General features: G+C 36.1%; 1 protein-coding gene across 2 annotated transcripts in view; it reads left to right on the top strand.

Annotated features, from left to right (window-relative positions):
- The window catches only part of LOC136844943 (uncharacterized), a 96,012-nt gene extending 75,583 nt beyond the window's left edge, over positions 1–20,429 (top strand). For both annotated transcript variants that reach the window (XM_067114349.1, XM_067114350.1), the window contains exons 13-18: positions 1,174–1,293; positions 1,528–1,650; positions 6,292–6,477; positions 6,625–6,744; positions 10,717–10,990; positions 17,061–20,429. In XM_067114349.1, coding sequence (XP_066970450.1) covers positions 1,174–1,293; positions 1,528–1,650; positions 6,292–6,477; positions 6,625–6,744; positions 10,717–10,990; positions 17,061–18,954 — 2,717 coding nt within the window. In that variant the 3' untranslated portion in view covers positions 18,955–20,429. The remainder of the gene's footprint in view (positions 1–1,173; positions 1,294–1,527; positions 1,651–6,291; positions 6,478–6,624; positions 6,745–10,716; positions 10,991–17,060) is intronic.
- Positions 20,430–20,997: the final 568 nt, after the last annotated feature.

Here is a 20,997-nt window from a genome sequence, read left to right as displayed (position 1 = left end):
GGAGTAACCGTCATACTGGTGTTTTGTATTTAATGTAGAAACACATTCAATCACTAAGACTACTAAATTGATAGACAAACTGGCCACTGTCTGGCCATAAGGAAATTTTGGCAAAAACTGGTAGGAGTAAACTAATATTTCTAAACTGAATTAAAGGACATCAGAGTTATTGTATTTGTTGGTATCATTACTAGTTCTTGCCAGTTTGATTAGGAATTGTATGCTTTCTCTGTCTGTGGTACTATATGACTCATTGAATGTTGGTAAATAACCTTTTGACAAAGGTGATATAATAAGAATAAAGGAAATTCAGTATATAGTACAGTATTGAATATTTCAAAGGGTTCTGCATATGACAACATCTGTAAAACCTCTCATTTGCTGTAGCTACACTCTGTTGCTTGTAAATTCATTGACTAAATGTATTTGTTATGTTCTGCAGTATTACATTTTATTATAATTCCAAACCATAACCTGATGAAATGGAGTAGTGCATTTTATTAGGTTATCGTTTGGAATTATTGAAGTTTCAAAGTATTTTTTTACCGTAATTAATATTGGTCTGACAGGACAGATGCAGTGTTAGATGAAAACAGACTGTGCACTTGATGTATTAAAATTAGATTAATCTTTTTTATAAGTAAAATGGCTGATCTTTGTAAAATGTGAACCCTTTGTTGTGTCTTGGTAAAAGCATATTGAAGATAATGATAAAGTACAGTTCATTAAGTGATAGTATACAATTTGCATAAGGCGATTGCAAAATATTTTATGGTAGATAGGAAATCTTATTGGGTGTATGTTTTGGATGGCTTTTTTTTTATTTTATTTTGGAAAGTTCCATTGGTTTGTGGCAACTTGTAAGTTATGGAAGGTCAAGAAAATTACAGGTTATTGGAGATGATGATTTTAAGTAAACGGGTAAGGTCATTCAGCTTCTCAAGAGGTCTTGCTGAAACTTTCTTAGCTAAGAAGTTTTATTACCTTAGTGCATTAGCTAAGAGATTTTGTAATGTAAATGGAACCAAGATACCACCAACATATGGAAAAGCACTCTGTAAGATACTTCCTTCTTGTTGTAGTACTTACTTTGATGATGTAAATGCTATGAAGTGATAATATCTTGTATTAAATAGTTTAGTGATATAGCACACCCAATTTCTTTTCTTCCAGGAAAACCAGAAATGCTTTTTAACGATAAGTGGGACAACTTGTACGTTGAAGGATTAAAGAGGACACTAGGTTATCTGACAGAAGCTGTCAAAAATTTATTCCTCGTGAAAGACTTGCAATGTATGTGTTTATTTCAAATGTACTTATTTCAATTGTTGTAATTTCTTGCTGATATTGATTATATTTTTCTGCAAATAATTGTCCATCTTAGTGTTCTTGATTTTAAAGTTATCTTTACTATACTTTAGATCACTAGATATATTTTTTTAACATCTTTTGTTCACTTTGGTGATATTCAAAAGGGAGCTTGCCCAAAATAAGTATAGTTATTATACACAGTCTAAATTGTTGCAGGTCTCCGAGTTTTGTTAATTACAGTATCACCCGAACTGGCTAAGCTGTATGTGGATTGTATAACAGAACTGGCAAAATGCTGTAACCAAAAGGTTTCCTACTCAGCTGGAGATACTGTTGAAGGTATGTAAACTGCAGGCTTCCCACCTTTATTATTTTTTTACTTCAGGGTATATAAATCTTGAGCAAGGAAGTTACCTTTATGGTCTAACTGAGGAAAGGACTGACTTACATGAAAATTTATGTATCTGACTACAGTTGCTGGGTCAGGTAAAACCATAAGAAGAAAAAGATGAGCTGAAGGCTTTACTTACCAGGGAATGTTGCAAATAAAACACTTAGGTTCTCTTAAAATCATATATATTTACATTAACACAAAATCAGAAGAATGGGAAAGAAATTGGACGGGTAAGCAGTGTCCTGCTGAAGAACTAAGTTACGATAACAAAATGATAACTGAAGGTGCCAGGGAAAGTCCACTTTAAGGGCATTGTACAGAAGGTTTCCATGGTTAGAACCACGACACATGCACAATTGGAAAGGGGGAGGGGGGGGGATTCCACAGTAAGCAACTCTGTCTGCAATTGAGAATGCATGTGGTTACGTGACGGAAAATTAGCGCAGTCAAAGGAAAATCGAGAACTGAGCAGAAGGCACCAATAAGCCTCAGTTTAAAACACTGGTAAACATTTACAAATTTAAACTACTACATTGCAAAAAGAAGGTCAGGTCAATAGGGAAAAATTGCATTTGGAAATCGAAAAGTAAATAAAGGATAAAAGAATTCGTGATTGTTGAAAAACCTCAAATCTGAGCACATCGCCTTATGACAGAGCGTGGGTCCTCGTCGTTTTGCCATATTGGTTGCGGGGGAGGAAGGGGCTAAGCACTTGAAAAATACTGGGCTAAGAAAATGGCCACGTGTGTGGGATATGGCCCTGATGGGGCTGAGGTCAAGGGGACGGTGATGTTGGATCTGCTTTGGGTTGCATAGCTCCTTTTAAGACCTCTCTGGGTTATCTTCCCACACTCTTGACATTCCATTTTATATGGGCACGCACATGGGGTTTGGCACGATCCCATGACCTCTATGATTTTCCAGTCAGCTGCATGGGAAGGTGTGTGGCTGCTGTTTGCTATGAGGCTTTCCAAAACTTTCTCTTTGGGTAAATCCCCAACACCGGTTCATCTGGTGTCTGCGGCGGGGATTTTGTCTCAAAACTGCTTCGCACCTGAAAGAGAGGTTTCAAGGCAGTCATGGGGCCGAGAGAAAGGATTAACACTGTGTCCAGGGAACGATAATAAGAGATTCAAGAAGGGGCAGTGTTTTCCATGACCACCTTGTCAGTCAGCAGTGCGATTCAAAGTTACTGTACTTCTTTTGAAAATATAACAGTTCAGGTTTACAGTAAATCCTCTCAAAGGAATAAAAGTTACGTTCCTTTGCAAAGTTTGGAGGGGGAGTTGACTTGTGAAGGGTATCCTTTGTTGCAATATATATGTGTAATTGTAATAGCCACAATGCCCTCTTAACTTCTCGAATTCTTCACCCTATTTTGGATAAGCTTGTCACTACCAAGCCTTAAGATCCAAGTGCAAGAAATATGAAGAAATTATGATGTCTGGTAGCAGGAAATGGATCTATGTTACCATTTCATTTCCCGCTACCAGATATCATGATTTCTTCATATTTCTCACGTTTGGATCTTAAGCCTTTGTAGTGACAAGCATATCCTAAAAAGTGCAAAGAATTCGAGAAGTTAAGAGGCGTGGCATTAGCCGTATTACAATATATACATGCATATGTATCTATGGTAATATATATATGCATATATATATATATATATATATATATATATATATATATATATATATATATATATATATATATATATATATATATATATATATATATAAATATATATATATATATCATATATATATGCTATATATATACACACCCCACACGTTTAAATAGCTAAACCCCACAGTAATTAGAACCCTTCTAAAAACACTTAGAACTGCCTATTTTGATAGTTCAGACAAAAAACAAAAATGCTTATACAGGTATTATCCGACTTACAATGGGGCTAGGTTCAAAAAAAAAAAAAAAAAAATCATTTGTTGGAAAAAACATATCTCAAGTATAGCCTAGCCTACACAAGGGTATTCGGTACCATGTATACATATATGGTAGCCTACCCTACACTATAAAATATACTCTATACATACATGGTATAGTAATTATTAATATCAGCTAATTCTAGAGGTTCATGTGGAGTGACTTATGATTATTCAATACAAAGAGAAATTGAAATAAACAAAAATTAGCTTAGCCTACACTACGGTGTATCGTATACATAGACAGTAGCCTAGCCTACATTATACTGTACTCTATATTCACATATCATATTATACAAACATCAACATAATGTATATGCATATTTTCCATGGATTTTTTAAAATGTTATGCCTTAATTTACTGCATCCAATAATATTGTATATATTCTTATATTGCTTTTGTATTATAAGTTGCAATCATAGCGATCAGTGTTTTGGGTTGGAAATCATTTACGCAGTATTTATTTCGCCATATTTAACTCGGTTCAAAGTGTTTTCTTGCTTCTAGTTAGCGTAAATGAATCTCTAGATACTTCATTTATTTATTTGGGGCAAGGTTATTTTTCGTTATATTATACAAAGTGTTTTTAAGTCAAAATATAACGTAAATTCTCTCGTTGTGAAATCAATTTAGCTTCCCCCCCCCCTCCATTAATAGACAAGTCGATGATGTAGACCGTTTCAGGGTGTTGGTGTAAAAAAAAAAAAAAAAATCAAGATTCCGTTCGCTATTTTCACTTGATTTCGTCATAATAAGAGCTTTATGTATTCATCGTTTATCGGCGTAAAAATAGCAGTATTGTGTTCTTCCATGCCCAGTAGTTTGGATTAAAATACTTTCTCTGGTTGTAGTTGGAGTCGAGTTTCATCCATGTTGTCGATGCACGATAGTATAACTTATATTCATTAACAGCTTGAACATTGTTTTCTCAGCGTCGGCTACCGATCTTTTATCCATAATGAATAATGGTATAATGTAAAAATATATCATCATATTCTACTTAACGTCATTTGTACTATAACCTATGGTAATTATGTATTACCGTACGATGGTTGAAATAAAAGCAAAACGGCTGTTGTTATCCGATTCTGTGATAAGCAAAACAACAGTTTCTCGTTTGGTTGTTTATGGCTGTATGCATTTACACGAGTATAACGTTAACAATACTTTTATCATTCTCATTTACTTTTTTAACTAGAAGATGGGATAAAGAGATGGAGGAAAAGAAGTTGGTATATTGTAATTTGGTCTCTCTCACTGCCTGATTGTATACTGCTGCCTGCACCCGCGCGAAATTTTAAAATATTTTTTAAATATTGTCGTATCGGTGTTAATTCCTTACTCCATCGCAAAATCAAATTATCGTAAGGCGAATTATCGTAACTCGAGCACTACTTGAGTATTTTAATAGTTTTATCACAAAAAGTGCATTTAGTCATGAAAATAAGTTGAAAATACAGTAGTTAGTGTATATTTCTCAGTGAAAAATACCATGAATGGGCGAATTTTAGCGAATAATGCATATATATGTTCATAGAAAATCCACGAATAGGTGAGTCCGCGAATCGTGAGACCCTGAATACGGTGGTTTACTATACTCGTATATATATATAGCATGTGCGCGCACGTGCCGTGAATGCTTAAAACCCCTCTAAAAACACTAGAACTGCGTATTTTCATAGTTTTATCACAAAAATTGTATTTAGTCATGAAAATGATATGAAAATACAGTAATTAGTGAATATTTGTCAGTGAAAAATACTGCGAATGGGTGAATTTTCCGTGAATAATGGGTAGATACGTTCCACAGAGAAATTCACGAATAGTGAGACCACGAATACGGGGGTTACTATATAATATATATATATATACTGTGTGTGTGTGTATATATATATATATATATATATATATATATATATATATATATATATATATATATATATATATAATATATATATATATATAATATATATATATATATATATATATATATATACAGGCAGTCCCTGGTTTAATTATATATATATAGGTATATATATACAGGCAGTCCCTGAAGAAATATATTGTCAGAAATTATTTCCCAGTTTACTGACGCATGTTCCAGGGTTAAACGCGTAAATGACGATCCGATGGAAGAAATATGGCTCCAAAATGGCAGAATAATCAAAATTTGGAGGTTTTTTTTTGATGGAAAACTCAATAAAAATGTGGTTTACATCATTTTCAATACACCAAAAGCATTTAAAGTAACATTTTCTTAGGATTTTGTACGATTTTCAGCGATTTTTCGGTTTACGACGCAGCGTAAAAACGCAACCCCTCATAAACTGGGACTGCCTATATATATATATATATATATATATATATATATATATATATATATATATATTGTATACGTGTTTTCATATTGATCATTTGGCTCCAAGTGTATCCATTGGTTGTCAAAATTCTTATCCATGAGCTTGATCAAGAACTGGTAGAAAAAAATTATCTATTCTCATTGGACTCCCTATTTTTATAAATTATTCGTAAAAATTGTCATAAATAGATCAGCTTCCTCTCTTAATGTATTCCATAACATACAAGTCTCCAATGAAGTATTGAATGTTGTAGGATATCTTTTGATTAGTCAACTATTTCAGAGGGTACTACAGTTCTCATCACCACATTAGATGCACTGCGCCCTTTAGTGAATGTAAATAAGCCACATCAATCCAAGAAGTTGGACACTACTAGACTGAAGGCCTTAATTTTAGATGATGGACCAGCTCTGCTCCAAAATTGCCCCAAGTTTATCCAGAACTACTTCTCAGACCTTGCTAGAAAAGGTAGTTAAACCCCACTCTTCTTACCGATGTTCTATATGTTCCCTAGTTTATTAACCATTCAGCACATAATTTGGATGAGAAATATATTTTTTTTATTCAGTTTCCTACTAATGAGTATATATAACCATATCTTGTTAATTTTTGCAGATGTGAATATAGTTATTACAACAAACAGAATTTTAAATAAGGAAGTTGAAGATGCTCAGGATAAGATACATCCTAGAGGTGGTTTTAAGAAAATATTTGTAGAATCTCTCAAGAAAAAGGGTAAGTACAGTTATGTGGTTAATTAGTTTATTTTAACCTAGTCTTTTCACAGATTTGTTTTAGCAGAAGCGTATGATCATTCTTTTCTTAGTCAAACTCCCTCCTTTTAGTAATTTGCAGGTTTGTTTTATATCTTGCTTAAATTAGGCTACATTTAATGTATTCATTGCAGTGCTCAATATTTTTAACAAATACTATTTTCTCCTTTGCTCAAATTAAAAAGTAGCTTTTATGGGTATATTGGACAATATATTGAATGGAAAATGAATTATTAAAATTTGAAAAAAAGTGATATGACTCTGGATAACTTTCCAAGTAGAGGTTTACTACTGCTTATCCAAAATTCTGAAAATTGAAATATTTTGGAGTGCGCTATCCATTTGCAAAAGCCAAATAGTACAGTTATGTTTAAAGTAATTGTAATTTAATAAAATTGTTTCACATATCGTATCCACTTACAATGCATGTATTATCATATATTCTAAATTCTGGACATTCTGTTCATGTGCATATGCATTCTGATAATATATTTTTATTCTAAAACTCACCAGCTGCTTTGAGATTTACCATCATCATCATTGCATGTGTTGCCAAGTGATATAGTTTAGTAGCCAAACCCTGATTTTCAAGTAGACCTTGCAAAAATACCCCCCAAGCAGGTTTTGATTGAATTTGGTAGAAAAAGTTCCATAGAATCAGAAACTGAATGATGCCCAGCTGGCATCTTTGGGCGTTTTGAGAAATTCAACATGGTGTCCAAAATGGCTGCCACTTAAATCCGGAAGCTATAAATCAACTCTCGTTTCTTTATTTTCTGCCTATTTTATAATATGATACATCAATTCTAGGGTTTTTGAGGTCAAGGAAGCTAATTATAATGGAAAATAAAGTGTAAGCCCAAAACTTATTGAGTTGTTCATATTGAGCATAAAACTCAAATGTTGCAGTGGTTGCAAAAAAAATTGTGATAAAGAACACAAACACATGCTGAATGTTTGGTCACTTTATCAGAAACTGATATCAGAAGATGATGCCACAGAACATTTATAAATGGTTTCAAGTGAGAAAGTCTTCATTATCATTATCCCTTTCGTTGTCAGTGTCAGCCGCTTCATCTTCAGAATCTTGGAAAGCTGCATTGAGAGGATTGTAACAGTTGAGACTGGAGTTGATATTGCACTTGCAAAAGATGCAGCATGTAATATCATTTTTGCAACTCGAACACCTCCTTGTGGAACATCCATCTGTTGACGATTGGCAGTTGCACCAGAGCAGGTTCTGCACACTCTCAGGAGCAGCTAATGTGTCAGGTGGAAGTGGTACTGGAAGAAAGGATTTGACTGTTGTGGTTTAGTTTCCGCCCGAAGTCCGATGAGGCCAAAGCATTCATCGGTGGTACATCAAGCATACCTGGGTGTTTTGGTCCATGGTAGTGGTGAATAGTAATTTCATCATCAGGCATTTTCATCTTGGCTTTATTGACTCTGGAAATCATCTCTTCTTTGCCTTGATTATTTTCGGTTGAGTCCGACACAGACTGGCACATCAACTTGGCGAGTGAATGAGTAGGTTTCAAGCCATTCAGAGATGAAATATTTGCATCATAGTTGTCAATGACTGTTTGAATCAAACCATCTTCGGCTTTGAATAATCCTTATATTTCCTTGCGGTCAGTGGTATTTTGCGCCACAGATGATTTGAACCGCAATACTTCATCATATGAACATGCCACTGAAAAGTCATGCAGCATACTTATCAAGTGTTTTTCCCTTGCACAAACACCAAGAGCAACTTGTAACAGGGTAGGTTTGTGCATTACTGCACCGGTCACCTTGTTTCTAATGAGAACTCCAGGGGGTGAAGCAGATAGTTTTGGACTGATTTCAGACAACAATGACATCAATGTACTAGATTCAGCCAGAGCAATATTTTCGTTCATTCGTGAACAGTATCTTTTGCTGTCAATATCAGTTGACTTTACTTCCTCAAGGATCTGACTTGCAACAGACCTAATTGCATGTTCTTCATTGTCAGATTAGTCTACCAAGTTCACAAGCTCAGACGCACGTGACCTGAACACCAACGATGATGCTAATCCTTTGCAAGACAACAGCAACAAGCGATCACCAAAATGCTTCTCCAGTGCATCAACCAAGCTCCGTCTTTGAAGTTGTGCCACCGTTTTCCGTGTATTGCTTGTGAACGTCAGTCGAAGACCAAAGCTTGCTCATATCTGAATCTATTTCTTCGATGAGCATGGAAAGTGCTGGATCCTTGTGGATTTTACTTTCGATCACTGCAGCTTTTAATGATTTCGAACTCATGAATGAAGGTCTGCAGTTTCGATGATAATGTGCATCAGCTGCAAGCAGATCACTCACTGCACCAAGAACACGAAGTTCAACATCCTTACCCCACTGGTCATTTTGATCATGACACACCTGAAGAATGGCTTCTTTGAAACTCTTATCCTTTGGCCCTGAATCTATGATATGACAAAGGCTTACAGGTCTCCATCTTCGAGGGTGTTTGGCTTCCTTCTGTTTTGTGCATTCCTCACCACAAAATATACAGTGGTCTTTAAAGTTGAACTCTGAATGAGTTCGAGACAACCTAGTTCGGTTTTGGTGGTGGCTGTTCAGGTGGACATCTTTGCTGCTTCTTCAGTAGTCTTGTAATGTTGTGCTTTGAGGTGTATGATGATACACATGATCGTTGACATTGAACAGTACAGTCCTTATTGCCTTTAATAGACAATTCTAAGTCTGTTGGCAATGTATTGCTGAGCTGTTTGCTTGTGTTGATGATCGACTGGAGTCTGTCTCTTCCTGCATTGGTCAACACTTGGTTTTGGCCTCGCTGCACCAGCCCATCAGTTTGAAGTAGCACCCAGCCATTTCTGCCTGAAAAGAAATGAAAGAGCTACATAAGCACCACCACCATTGGATTTAAGACGAAGCTACAATAAACAAAGCTGAGGATGAAGAGAAGAAATTGCACCGACATCACCATCTTTCCCTGCCAAAAGAGAGTTCATATTAAAGAGCATTTACCACTACTGTCCCTTGTGAACAAAGTGTAATTAAGTATACCTAAAAACAAGCAGAAATCACGGAAATGTTAACTACCTAATTTGTGAGGTTATGAGATAAAAGACTACCATCTAGTTTACAGTAGAACACATAATCTTGGAACTACTTTTATACTGAATATGAACGACTCGGTAAGCTTGGGTTTACACTTTATTTTCTAATTAGCTTCCTTGACCTCGGAAAACCCTAGAATTGATGTATATTATAAAATAGGCCAAAAAATAAAGAAAGACGTTTATAACATTTTTTGGATTTACGCAGCAGCCATCTTGGACACCGTGGTGAATTTATCAAAATGCCCAACAATGCCAGCTGGGCATCATTCAGTTTCTGATTCTGTGGAACTTTTTTTTACCAAAATCAATCAAAACTTGCTTGGGGTTATTTTTGCAAGGTTGTCACCCACTGCTGCCAGACTAATAGCTGAGTATTACCAACATTCACTGCCATTAGTTGCTAAATTAACTAATTCAGAGATACGTTTTTTGTAAATTAGCAAAGCAGGGATAAGAAGTGCTCCTTACCTTCATTTATAAATGCAGTAAATTTGAATTGAAGTAAAAATATCATTTTGCCAGTTTCCTTGGCATCTCTCTTATTTTTTTAAGGTCTTAGATATTTTAGTATAGGTGATGTTTCAGGCTGTGTTTTTTTAAAGGGAAAATAGAAATTAATTTTGGGATATTCTAAGAACATTATATTCAATATGTAGTCAAGTGAATATTCTTGTATTACCATTATCTACTACTAAAGACCAGTTTTGATTATAAAGTTTATATTCAAGTTATACACTCATCTCATTTGAAGCCACCAATTTTATTGCCAAAAAACTTTATTTTTTATTTTTTTTTTTTATTTTATTTTCTTATTTTTTTTCCAGATTCCAAGCCTCATTCATCTGCAAAGGTAGGTTCATATAGGAGTGATGTGCTAGAGAGACTGATTGCTTCCACAAGGCCCTCGGATACGAAACCCATTCCGAAAAAGACTGCAGAAAGCCAGAGTTGTACTAAAGACAAGACAGACAAAGCATCGGAAAACAAGAGTTCATCAAAGGAGAAGACTAGCACCACCTGGTCCTCCTCAAGGGGATCTAGCAGTAGATCATCATCATCAAAGGATTCCTCATCCTTCAGTCAGAAGTTAGATGAAAGGTATTGCTTTTTAAACTATTTTCACACATCCCTCATATTTTTGTAAGTGCATGTTTGTGATAGAGCCTAGTGTGTAACTCTTCCCACTCCTCAGCAAGGATCTGTGTAGGCAAGTTGACCGTAGCTGTTACTTCATGCACTCCCCGATATTGGGGCCAGGAGACTATTCTCCTTGCATAGACAGTACTACATTGTCTGCATAATACAGTAAACCCCCCATATTCGTGGGGCATGCATACCGCAAACACCCACCCCTACCCTGTGCAAATACTTAAAACCCTCTAAAAACACTTAGAACTGCCTATTTTGATAGTTTAAACACAAGAAAAACCCTCTAAAAATGCTTATACCTGAATATGTTAATAGTTTTATCACAAAAAATGCATTTAGTCATGAAAATATGAAAATACAATAATTAGTGAATATTTCTCAGTGAAAAATACCGCGAATAATGGGTAGATATGTTCCACAGAGAAATCCGCGAATACGTGAGTCCATGAATCTTGAGAACGTAAATGCCGGGGGTTTACTGTAGTTTGATTTTATTCATAGTTATGTTATCGGTGGAAGATTAAATATTTTTTATGCATACTTTTTGTTGATGTGCTGTAAACACATTACATGAAAGAATTTTTAGATTTTCAGAAAATGCATTGAAAATGTGTGATAGGATGGAATTTTCCCAGGGTTTATGTTTCAAAAACATTCTTGTTCTGTTTTTTCGTCTTTAACCCTTAATGGGTGGGCACCATCATATGAGTGTCTATAACAGGTTTTAAGTGATGGACAGGCTAACTCATATGAGTATTAATGTTATGCACCATACGATTTGGATGAATTTAGTGGGAAAGATGTTCATATCACTTCAATGGGCCATAAATTACTTATGGCAACTGTAGTAGCTCAGCATACGACAGAGGGGGTCAGTCTCCCTTGAGATTTGATGGGGAATGTATTGCCCCTCGCCATCCCATGTTGTCTTTTTATTTGCTCATAAATATACCCAGGGATTGCTGTTGGTTTTAGTTCTTATCTTTTATGATAGAGTGTCAGTTGTAATTGTAATTTTGCAAAGAAATGTTAGAAAAAAATATGTATACCTCACAAAAAGCTACTACATCTCCCTATCTCAGTAAATCTTATAAATATTTTACACCACATACTCAGAATTTGTTACTGATTTTAGTTCTTGTCTGTTGTGATATTGTGTGAGCTGTAATTACAATTTGACAAAGTAAAATGAATTATAAGAAAAAAATGTGTAAATACAAATTTTTACGAGTGTCTTGTAAAAGAGGCCCCCACACAGGGTTGTAAATAGTCACTTTAAACTTCTGTGGCCTTTTGTTTGTCAGATTCGTATCATATTAATTTTATTCAATATAAACTATATTTGAAGAAAAAAAAATCTTATAATGAGCCAGATCCTTCGACGAGCCCTGAACTTATGTTCTTAGTTGAATGGACAATTGGAGAGCAGAGCCAGAGGAGGAAACTCGAAGAGGAGTAGATTTCCCACTCATAGAATATCTGTTACCCAGGTCTCCACTCCGTGCTGCTGCCAAGTTGACCAATGGCTCGCCAGGCACCCCCAACCAACGGCACCAAGTGGGGAGGGGCGCCCTCTATAGCATTTCCCTCCTCGAGTGGGGAGGGACGGCCTTTCAAGGGTTTCCCCTCCCCTAGCCCTGTGTCTGGCTCCTCTCCTGGCTCTGGTAGGACAAAGCTGAAAGGGACATTGCTGAGATATTTTCTTAGCAGGTGCAGGCAAAGGTTGGTGGCCCCTGCGAGGACCCATTGTGACTTGAGCTCTCATAGGTGAATGGTAAGAGACAGCCTGAGATCTAGGTTGAGCTACATTGGTACGTGAAGGACCAGAAGATTTAATAACAGCTTGGTGGACAAGACGGTCATTATTGTCTGTTTTCATCTGGCCACCGCACCCACAACTTGGTCCTTAGGAGTGACAAAAGATCCTATAACTGTTCCAGTCCTCAGGGCCAATAAACTAGATCTTAGAGAGGGTAGCATCTTTTTTCTTTAGCAGCAGAAGAAATCTTGCCGACTGTTGTCGACCACAGATCGAGCCACGAGACTGCCTGAAACACTGTAGAAGCAGTCGATTCCATTGTAGTTGACTCTTGGTGTATAAAGGACGTTCCTTCTGCCTTGCTTTGATCTAAAGAAAGACTGGGCCTAGATGAACTAGGTCTGGATCCACCTTCCTTGTTAGCAACTTATGTTTACGTCATGGAAGAAGAGGAGGGAGCAACATAAATGACCTGCTAGATGGTTAGAACATGGCACTTTTAGTCAAGAACACAGTCAAATGCCATGGCTAACGATGTCTTCGTTTCTTTCTTGGGCCCCACAAGGACCTGGACACCTGAAAGATAATATGAAATGGTAGCCAGTCTCTTCCACTAATTAGTTGTACCGACAAATGAGTTACACAACTTCTGCGTATGCAGTTGATAGTTCTTAGTTGTCTGTGTCGAGAGGGAAAGAGCCTTCTGCTTCCAGGCCACGGGGTTGTTGTTCCAGCCTGTCAACCGAATCAGCGGCACCTCCTGCATCATTGTTCAGTACTGGAGCTCAAGAACAATCAGGGCGTAACATCTTGGGTATATATCGTTCTAATGAATGAGAAAGGTCTCTTTTATGTGGAGAATGGTCACGGCTACGCGAACGAGACTGTGGACTCCTTGTCCTAAGAGGGGAACGGTCCCAGTCATGAGAACTCTCCCTCAGGTGTGATGTTGACTTCTTGACGGCTGTGGACTTAACCCTCTTTTTGTGAGCAGGGAAAGCGGAAGAAGACAAAATGACTGGAACTTCTTGAGGAGGACCCCAATCCATAGATCTACGGTGCTTAGAAGAGACTTCTCTTGCAGAGTGAGTTGCCAACAAGAATGAGGAACTGGGCAGTGCTTGTTAGTATCCAAAGAAGACGACATACGATCGTGAACCTTGATAGACACATGGCCATCTGTAACTGCATCTAACCCCAGGACAGCTGGAGATGAAACAGGAACAACCTTGGAGGCAACGATATGGGTTTGACTAGATGACCGAGCTTGCGGATCTTCTTACAAGTAGGGGCCACGAAGTCCTTCCTCCTCCGAAGCCTCCATGGAATGGAAGGAACGGATGAAGGTGAATGGAGCGGCCAAACTTTTTCAGAAGTGCACTTTCGACTCTCTCCACCAGAGCTTGAATAAAGGAGTCGGGAGAAGACATAGAAGGGCCAGGAACAGGAGCCGATGTTAGAGGCACGGCCAATGACGGAATGGTGTAGTCCAAGGATATCATGGCCTTAGAAACTCATGCAGAAGACATAGACATCGTAGCTGTAGAGACTGACATGGCGGAAGAAACTGGGAGACGGGAAGACGAGGTGGGACATTAGGCCCCCCAAGGTGGGCCTCCCCTGGTCGGCCTAATGAAGACCAGCACTTGTTGAGCTTCTTTGCATCCATCCCTGTAACAATAGTACAGAGGCAGCTAAATCAATTGAGATCTCCTGAACCCTTCCATGAACTATCTAGAGACAAAGCAATAGAAGAACGAGGCGTGAAATTTTCCTGAAAAGAAGATACAACGATAGGCAATTCTGGTGAAGGAGAGAAAGAAGATGGATGGTGGCTGCCAATGGAAGCACAAAGCCTTCCCATGATGAAACAACCGATTTCCTTTTTTATCTCTCCTTACCAAACGCTTCCATTGCTCCGGAGACCAATCTCTAGAAGCTGAACAGGGGGTTACTTACATTGCAATCATTTGACCTGCATCTGCTACAAGTCGAATGAGGATCAGTTTCGAGAGAGGCTAGATATTGAAAACAAGGGTTGTTACCTACCCCAGGACACTCCTCTGAGGCTTAGCTTTCTTAGATGATTCATGGGTTTGCATCTCAAATGCAATTACACACGAAATAACACACACATGTTCACAAATATATCACAAAAAGTGTGAAGAAACCAGAACTCGAAGGCGTAGAATGAACAGGAAGCACATAAAACCAGCTTCCAAGCTAGAAAGGGCAGTGCAGGTCTTGCTTGAAAATGGCTTAAGAGAGAACTAATGCATCACAGTGTTTGCAAAGGGGACAAGAGGTCAGGATCTGCATACTTGCCACCAACCTTATGTTTCTAAACCGGATCCAGTTTGCACTTAGAGATTTTCCCAATTTGTAAAGAACGATGGTTTGTTTCCTTTGTGAACAAAATGAGGTTTATCATATGGTTCAGGTCTACAACCAGTGTGCAAATCCAGACATGCTCTACCAACCAAATTAACCAACTTTCTTGATAGTAAAATTGGGAAAAAGATAATGTACACTAATGTATATATAAATATATACATGTATTGCATGTGGCTTATTTGTTTTTGTTCCTGCTCATTATGGTACAGATGTTATTTTACTTTCAGCTTGCCGTAGAATTATTTGTCTTCCTTTATTTTTCATTTAGCTCTCCTTTTTTCTACAAACTATGTACTTGTCTTAGATTAGTACCTTGACGTTGTAATATTCATGGGTCTAGTCCTTTGTAACATGTATTAGATATATAGAAATGTTAAAGATATAGTGAATTCACATCAAATATATATATTAGATCTTATATATATCTCTTTAAGTATTTTAAATACATGTTAGTGAATATATCAGTAAAAATTTTAAGGGGTAGCAAAAGTTTAAGTATATACTGTGTATAAAAAAGGGTAGCTAAATGAAAAATTCAGGTAAATAATTTTACCAAGGTAAAGTGAAGATAAACCACTAATAGGAGCAAAAACTTCAGAAACAGTAATCCCCTAGGGATGCTTGGACTTGGGAGTAGGTTGCAGTTTGAAATCCATAGACAACCATCAGTAGCACATGTATTGCTTGGGGTTTTATACCTTTTTTTACAGAAATTATAGGAGGTACAGGGAAAAGAGTACAAGTTGAGATGTGGAAAGACATAAATGGACAAGAGGTGCATGTACACAAACACAGTTCTTTTATTATCATTGTCAACTTATGTTACCCATAGGATGAATGCAGGTAGCAGTCTTAAGTTGTAAATAGCACCTGCAATAATAGATTATAATTGATAAATTGTCATATAAAATACAATATGTAGTTATAATTAATATTAATATTTTATTAAAATCCACTACCATATTGTAAGCATCATGACAAACTGTTATTATATATATTATATATATATATATATATATATATATATATATATATATATATATATATATATATATATATATAATAGTAATATTGGTAATGATAGTTAAGGTTTATACAGTATAAATAATAATTTGCAGTATATACATGTACCATATATGCAAGAGAAAGAGAACAATTAGGTATGTTATATATTGGAATAATTAGTCAAACTAACTTAACATTAAAATTATATTTAATGATGGTGTGAGATATCATATATATTCAAATATAAATTAATTAGTTTTTAATTGTCATATTGGGAATTTATCGTTTATCAGTGTATTAAAAAGTAATTGAAAATTTTAGACAAAATTTTCACTGTTCATACAAATATTTGCCAGTCTAAGAAATTGTGAACATATGACTCTATTAGAAGGATCATTATTATTATTATTATTATTATAAACTTCTAGTACTCCAGGATATATTGAATTAACATTGAGTAATATATTTGTTATTTAATGACAGTCTGAGTCTAGAAATGACTGTCAGGTTGGACTATTTTAGTCCAACCTTTAGAACAATGAGAAAATTGAATTATCACATACCTCTGCCATCTGGCATAGTGAGTAAGCTTCAGTCATAAACTTAGACTATACTAGTTTGGTGAAAGGAAATGAAAGATGTTGATGGAAGACAGAATGAACTTTATATTGGTCGTGTTAGTTTTTATGGATGTTTTAGTTTTTTTCAGGACAAAACGTTTCGTATATTCCAAGGAATGGTAATTTCTTTCTTGGTTAAATTTAGTGGAAAAAATTTAGTTACAGGCTTTTGTTATATGCTAGTGTTTACAGGGTTTATTTTGTTTGGCTAACACATTGACTAGAATTTTGTACATTCCAGAGTCAAGACCTTGGCTGCATTGGAAATTGAATACAAGAAGGCTTTGGATGAAATGGACAAGGAACAAGAACGAGAGCAAGAGTTGTATGTCAGTTCACCAGAGTTTCATCCGGAGTATGAGCAAAAGTATTCCATCTTCATGGAGCAGTACAAAGTTCAGTATCCTGAGAGGAATGATATGGAACATTCTAATAAGCTGTGGGAAGAATTCTGGAAAGAGCTGATCACATTACTCCTTCAAGAAGAGTATGATGCTAAGAAACAAGACTTGGAAAAAGAATACAAGGATAAAAAGGAAAAGGCATGTAAAGGTACCCCTAGTCAGGATTCCAGAGAAAAAGTGAACAAACAGGATGAAGCCAAACAAGAAAGGAGATCCAGTGAGTCACAGAAACGAAAATCTTCTACCGATGACAGGGATAATCATCGGGAGAAATATCGTAGGGATGAGAGAAGCTCAGATGTAGGTAGGGGGAGAATGAATCAGAACAGAGATGGAGATGGCTTCAGAGGAAAGACACATCAACATAACAGAAATGAGGACAAGGATAAAGGAAGAAGGCAACAGTACAACAGAAATGAAGAATTCTCAAGGGATAGTTTTGGAAGGGGACATCAATACCATGGCCACGAGGAGAAGTCAAGTAGGGATGGTGGAATGCAGCAAAACTCCAACAAAGAGGAATTTAATACAGGAAGAATGCAGAAGTCAAGTTTCCCTGTTGGTAATACTGAAAGCAGTACTGACATGCAAGAAACTATTAACTTATTACAAGAATTGTGCCCTTCTCTTGGTGTTTTGGGGCCTGCAGCCCAACTCCTTATGAGAAAGATATCTGTTTGTTGGTCTGATAAACAGGAACTCGGTAAATTGGTACAAAATGAAGACAGTAAGATGATTTTGATGAGACTGTCAGAAAAAGCTCTTGGGGTTAGTCAGATGTATGGTTCTGGAGCACAAGCAATGAAATTAAGATTGGCAAGCAGTCATGCTCTAAAACTACTTAATATAGCTTCATTACCTGTGGAGAACCCTAAGTATTATGGGCTAAACATTGAGGATATTGCTAAGATGACATATAATATGGATCCAGCCTACATTGTTCAGTGCATTAAAAATGCGCTGACTGCACAAAGTATCTATAATGCATCAGAGAAGGATGTTACTGACATATATGTAGCTGTAACTTCTGCACACTTTGGTATAGCCTACAGTAAGTCAGGGGAAGCAGCCCAACCTAAAACTCAAGAAAGTAGACAAAGAGACAGTGGATCATTGAAAACAGGAAGACCTGGTTGGAATGATGATAAAGGTGGTAGGCCTAAACATGTTGAAGGATCTTGGTCAGGAAGAGATTTGGGGGTAAATTCAAGCAATGCCATGCAAGGCAGACAGCCTGGTGGCAGGAATGAGTATGGGGGTTATGGTTCAGGTAAGCAGTTTGGTAGAGGTGATGTAAATTTGTGGAATGCAAAAACCAATGACACTGTGAATTCCTCACAGAAAGGAAACTTTGGTCATCAGAAAGCGCAAGATTTTGGCCAGCAACAAGTAACTGATTATGGTCATAAGAGCACCAATAGTTTCAGTATAGGGATGAATATGAATAGTAATAGCAGTAGTAATATGGAATTTAGTAGGTTAGGAAACTTTTCTTCCCTTAGCGATAATTTGAACAGTGGTGCACAGTTAAGAAATATGTCGAGTGGTAATGGCATGAGTGCTGGTTTCAATCAGAGGGGGAACCAAATGGGAGAGAACTTCAACATGAGAAGGAATCAAATGGGAAATAGGTTTAACCAAAGAGGGGAGCAGCAGATGCAGAGTAATTCCTCAGGACAGCAAGGAAACAAAGATGAGGTAAGCATGGTAGAGTTCTTATCACAATGGTAGTAATTACTTGGATAAGTTTACTTTGTAAAACCAAAGCAGTGAAACTGATATTTCATATAATTTTAGAGGTTCCCTTAATTTCTTTTAGGTTTATTTTGTTTTTATACTCTGGCTTTTCCAGTTTGCCCAGTCTTTTGTCAGGGTTACATCCAAAAATTATTTTATGACGATGAGAATATTTCTCTGTAATGTACCAAAGGATAGATTTGCCCCTTTGCTGTGTAATATGCAGTATCGCAAGAAATTTATATGAAAGCAAATTTGAGAGTAAGTTAAACCTTGCAGTGTATTGCTATGTTATTTAACTTACAGTTAGTGTGCATTTTGTTTCAAAAATTCTTGAAAGCAGAGAATACTGTCAAATATATGTTAGGTGATATACCAGCTTTCAACTGCGATGTAAATCAAGTATTTGAAACAAATCCTAGACAAATACTGTGAAAATATGTTCCATTTATCCAGATATTGGATTTTTAAGGAGTTGCAGTATATTGCAATATATTCGTTAAGACTTAAAATGGGTTAGGAATAGTAACTTCACATTATGATTAAAGTGATGTCTATAGCAAGACATGTGGAAAGTTAGATACACCACAGCATTATGAAGTCTCCTCCATGTATGAGAGAATGTGGAAGAATATTATTATGAGATCTAAGATTGCTTCATACAACCTTGTATGCATATTCTTAATGTTTGGCAAGGATTTTCAGTTGGTAATGTACTATGATTTTCTATTGGTAATTTACTATTCAAAAGGATCACAACAGGTGCCTTCCAGCTTGGAAGATTTCTGTACATTTTCTCATACTTCCTATCAGAAGTGGATGATTTTCACTGATGCTTTTCATCCATATAAAAGAAATTGATTAGTTAGCTTTAAGTTTAGTCACATTTAAAAATCACTTCAAGGCAGAGTAGTTGTTTTGTTATCTTTAGTTGCAAAATACTTCAAATGCATTTCCATGGCTGTACACCTGAAAATGTACTTCTATAACTAATATAAGTGCAGGGTATAAGACGGATATATTTATGCTCTTTTTTTATTTATTTTTTTTTTTATATATATATATATCACTGAACATCTAGCAAGAATAGGTGTTATACTGCTGAGGCACGCACTTTTTTTTTTTTTCTGGTTATCTGGATATTCATTGAATCGAGCCTAAAATGTTGCAGTTGCATTGACAAGAATATCTAAAAGGAATTAACTTTTTTTTCTCTCTCCTTACAAACAAATGTACAAATGTATATGACTAAAGTTGTCAATATATATTATCAAGCATTGGTTGCTTGTATAGAGCTGTAAATATTTTATTAGTCTATGACATTGTGAAAATACTATACGATTGATTATTAATTTTAAGCAAATCCTTTCTTGTATATTTTTTTTATTCATTTGTAAGCCATTCATTGTCATATTAGTTGTTGACATCAAAGATGATCACATTTTCACTGAATAAAGCATAAATGAATACTTTGCTCTTTATTTATAAAAACAATAATGATTTTGAACTGGAATATAGAAGGGCATCGTGAAATTTTGGAGTGGAGAGCTGATTTTTTGCTGTTTATAATGGGTGACATGTGATGTCACCCTCAGTGTCAGAATTCATTGTTTTTGGTTTCATGAGGAGAAAGTTATGATTGACTAAGTTTTCAGTTTTTAACCTGGTTGCCATTTTATGGGTTACTTTTAAAAAGAAGGCGTCCAGACCTTACCCGGTTGAACTCCTTGAAGGATGAGAGACCATCTTGGACAAAATTTAAACCAGGAAGTAAAAAAATATGATCACTGAAGTAAAACAAAATTAGAGACCAGAATTTATGCTGATTTCCCTGAATTTGGTGTTTTGGTTTTATTGATGACAAATAAATATGAGGGATAGAAAATAAAACGATACTGTGCACCTGAATTCAGGAGACGTCAACAGAAGGCATGAATAAATTTGTTTTTCGCTTAACCATTTAGAAATCGGATCTATTACTGCAGTAAGCAAACTTTTCTGCATGTTAGTTATGACCAAGATCAAACACAAAGGAAA

The sequence above is a fragment of the Macrobrachium rosenbergii genome, chromosome 13 (genome assembly GCF_040412425.1).
Source record: "Macrobrachium rosenbergii isolate ZJJX-2024 chromosome 13, ASM4041242v1, whole genome shotgun sequence".
NCBI lineage: Eukaryota > Metazoa > Arthropoda > Malacostraca > Decapoda > Palaemonidae > Macrobrachium > Macrobrachium rosenbergii.
Note: the sequence above shows the minus strand (reverse complement) of the source record. Positions and strands in the feature narration are given on the sequence as shown.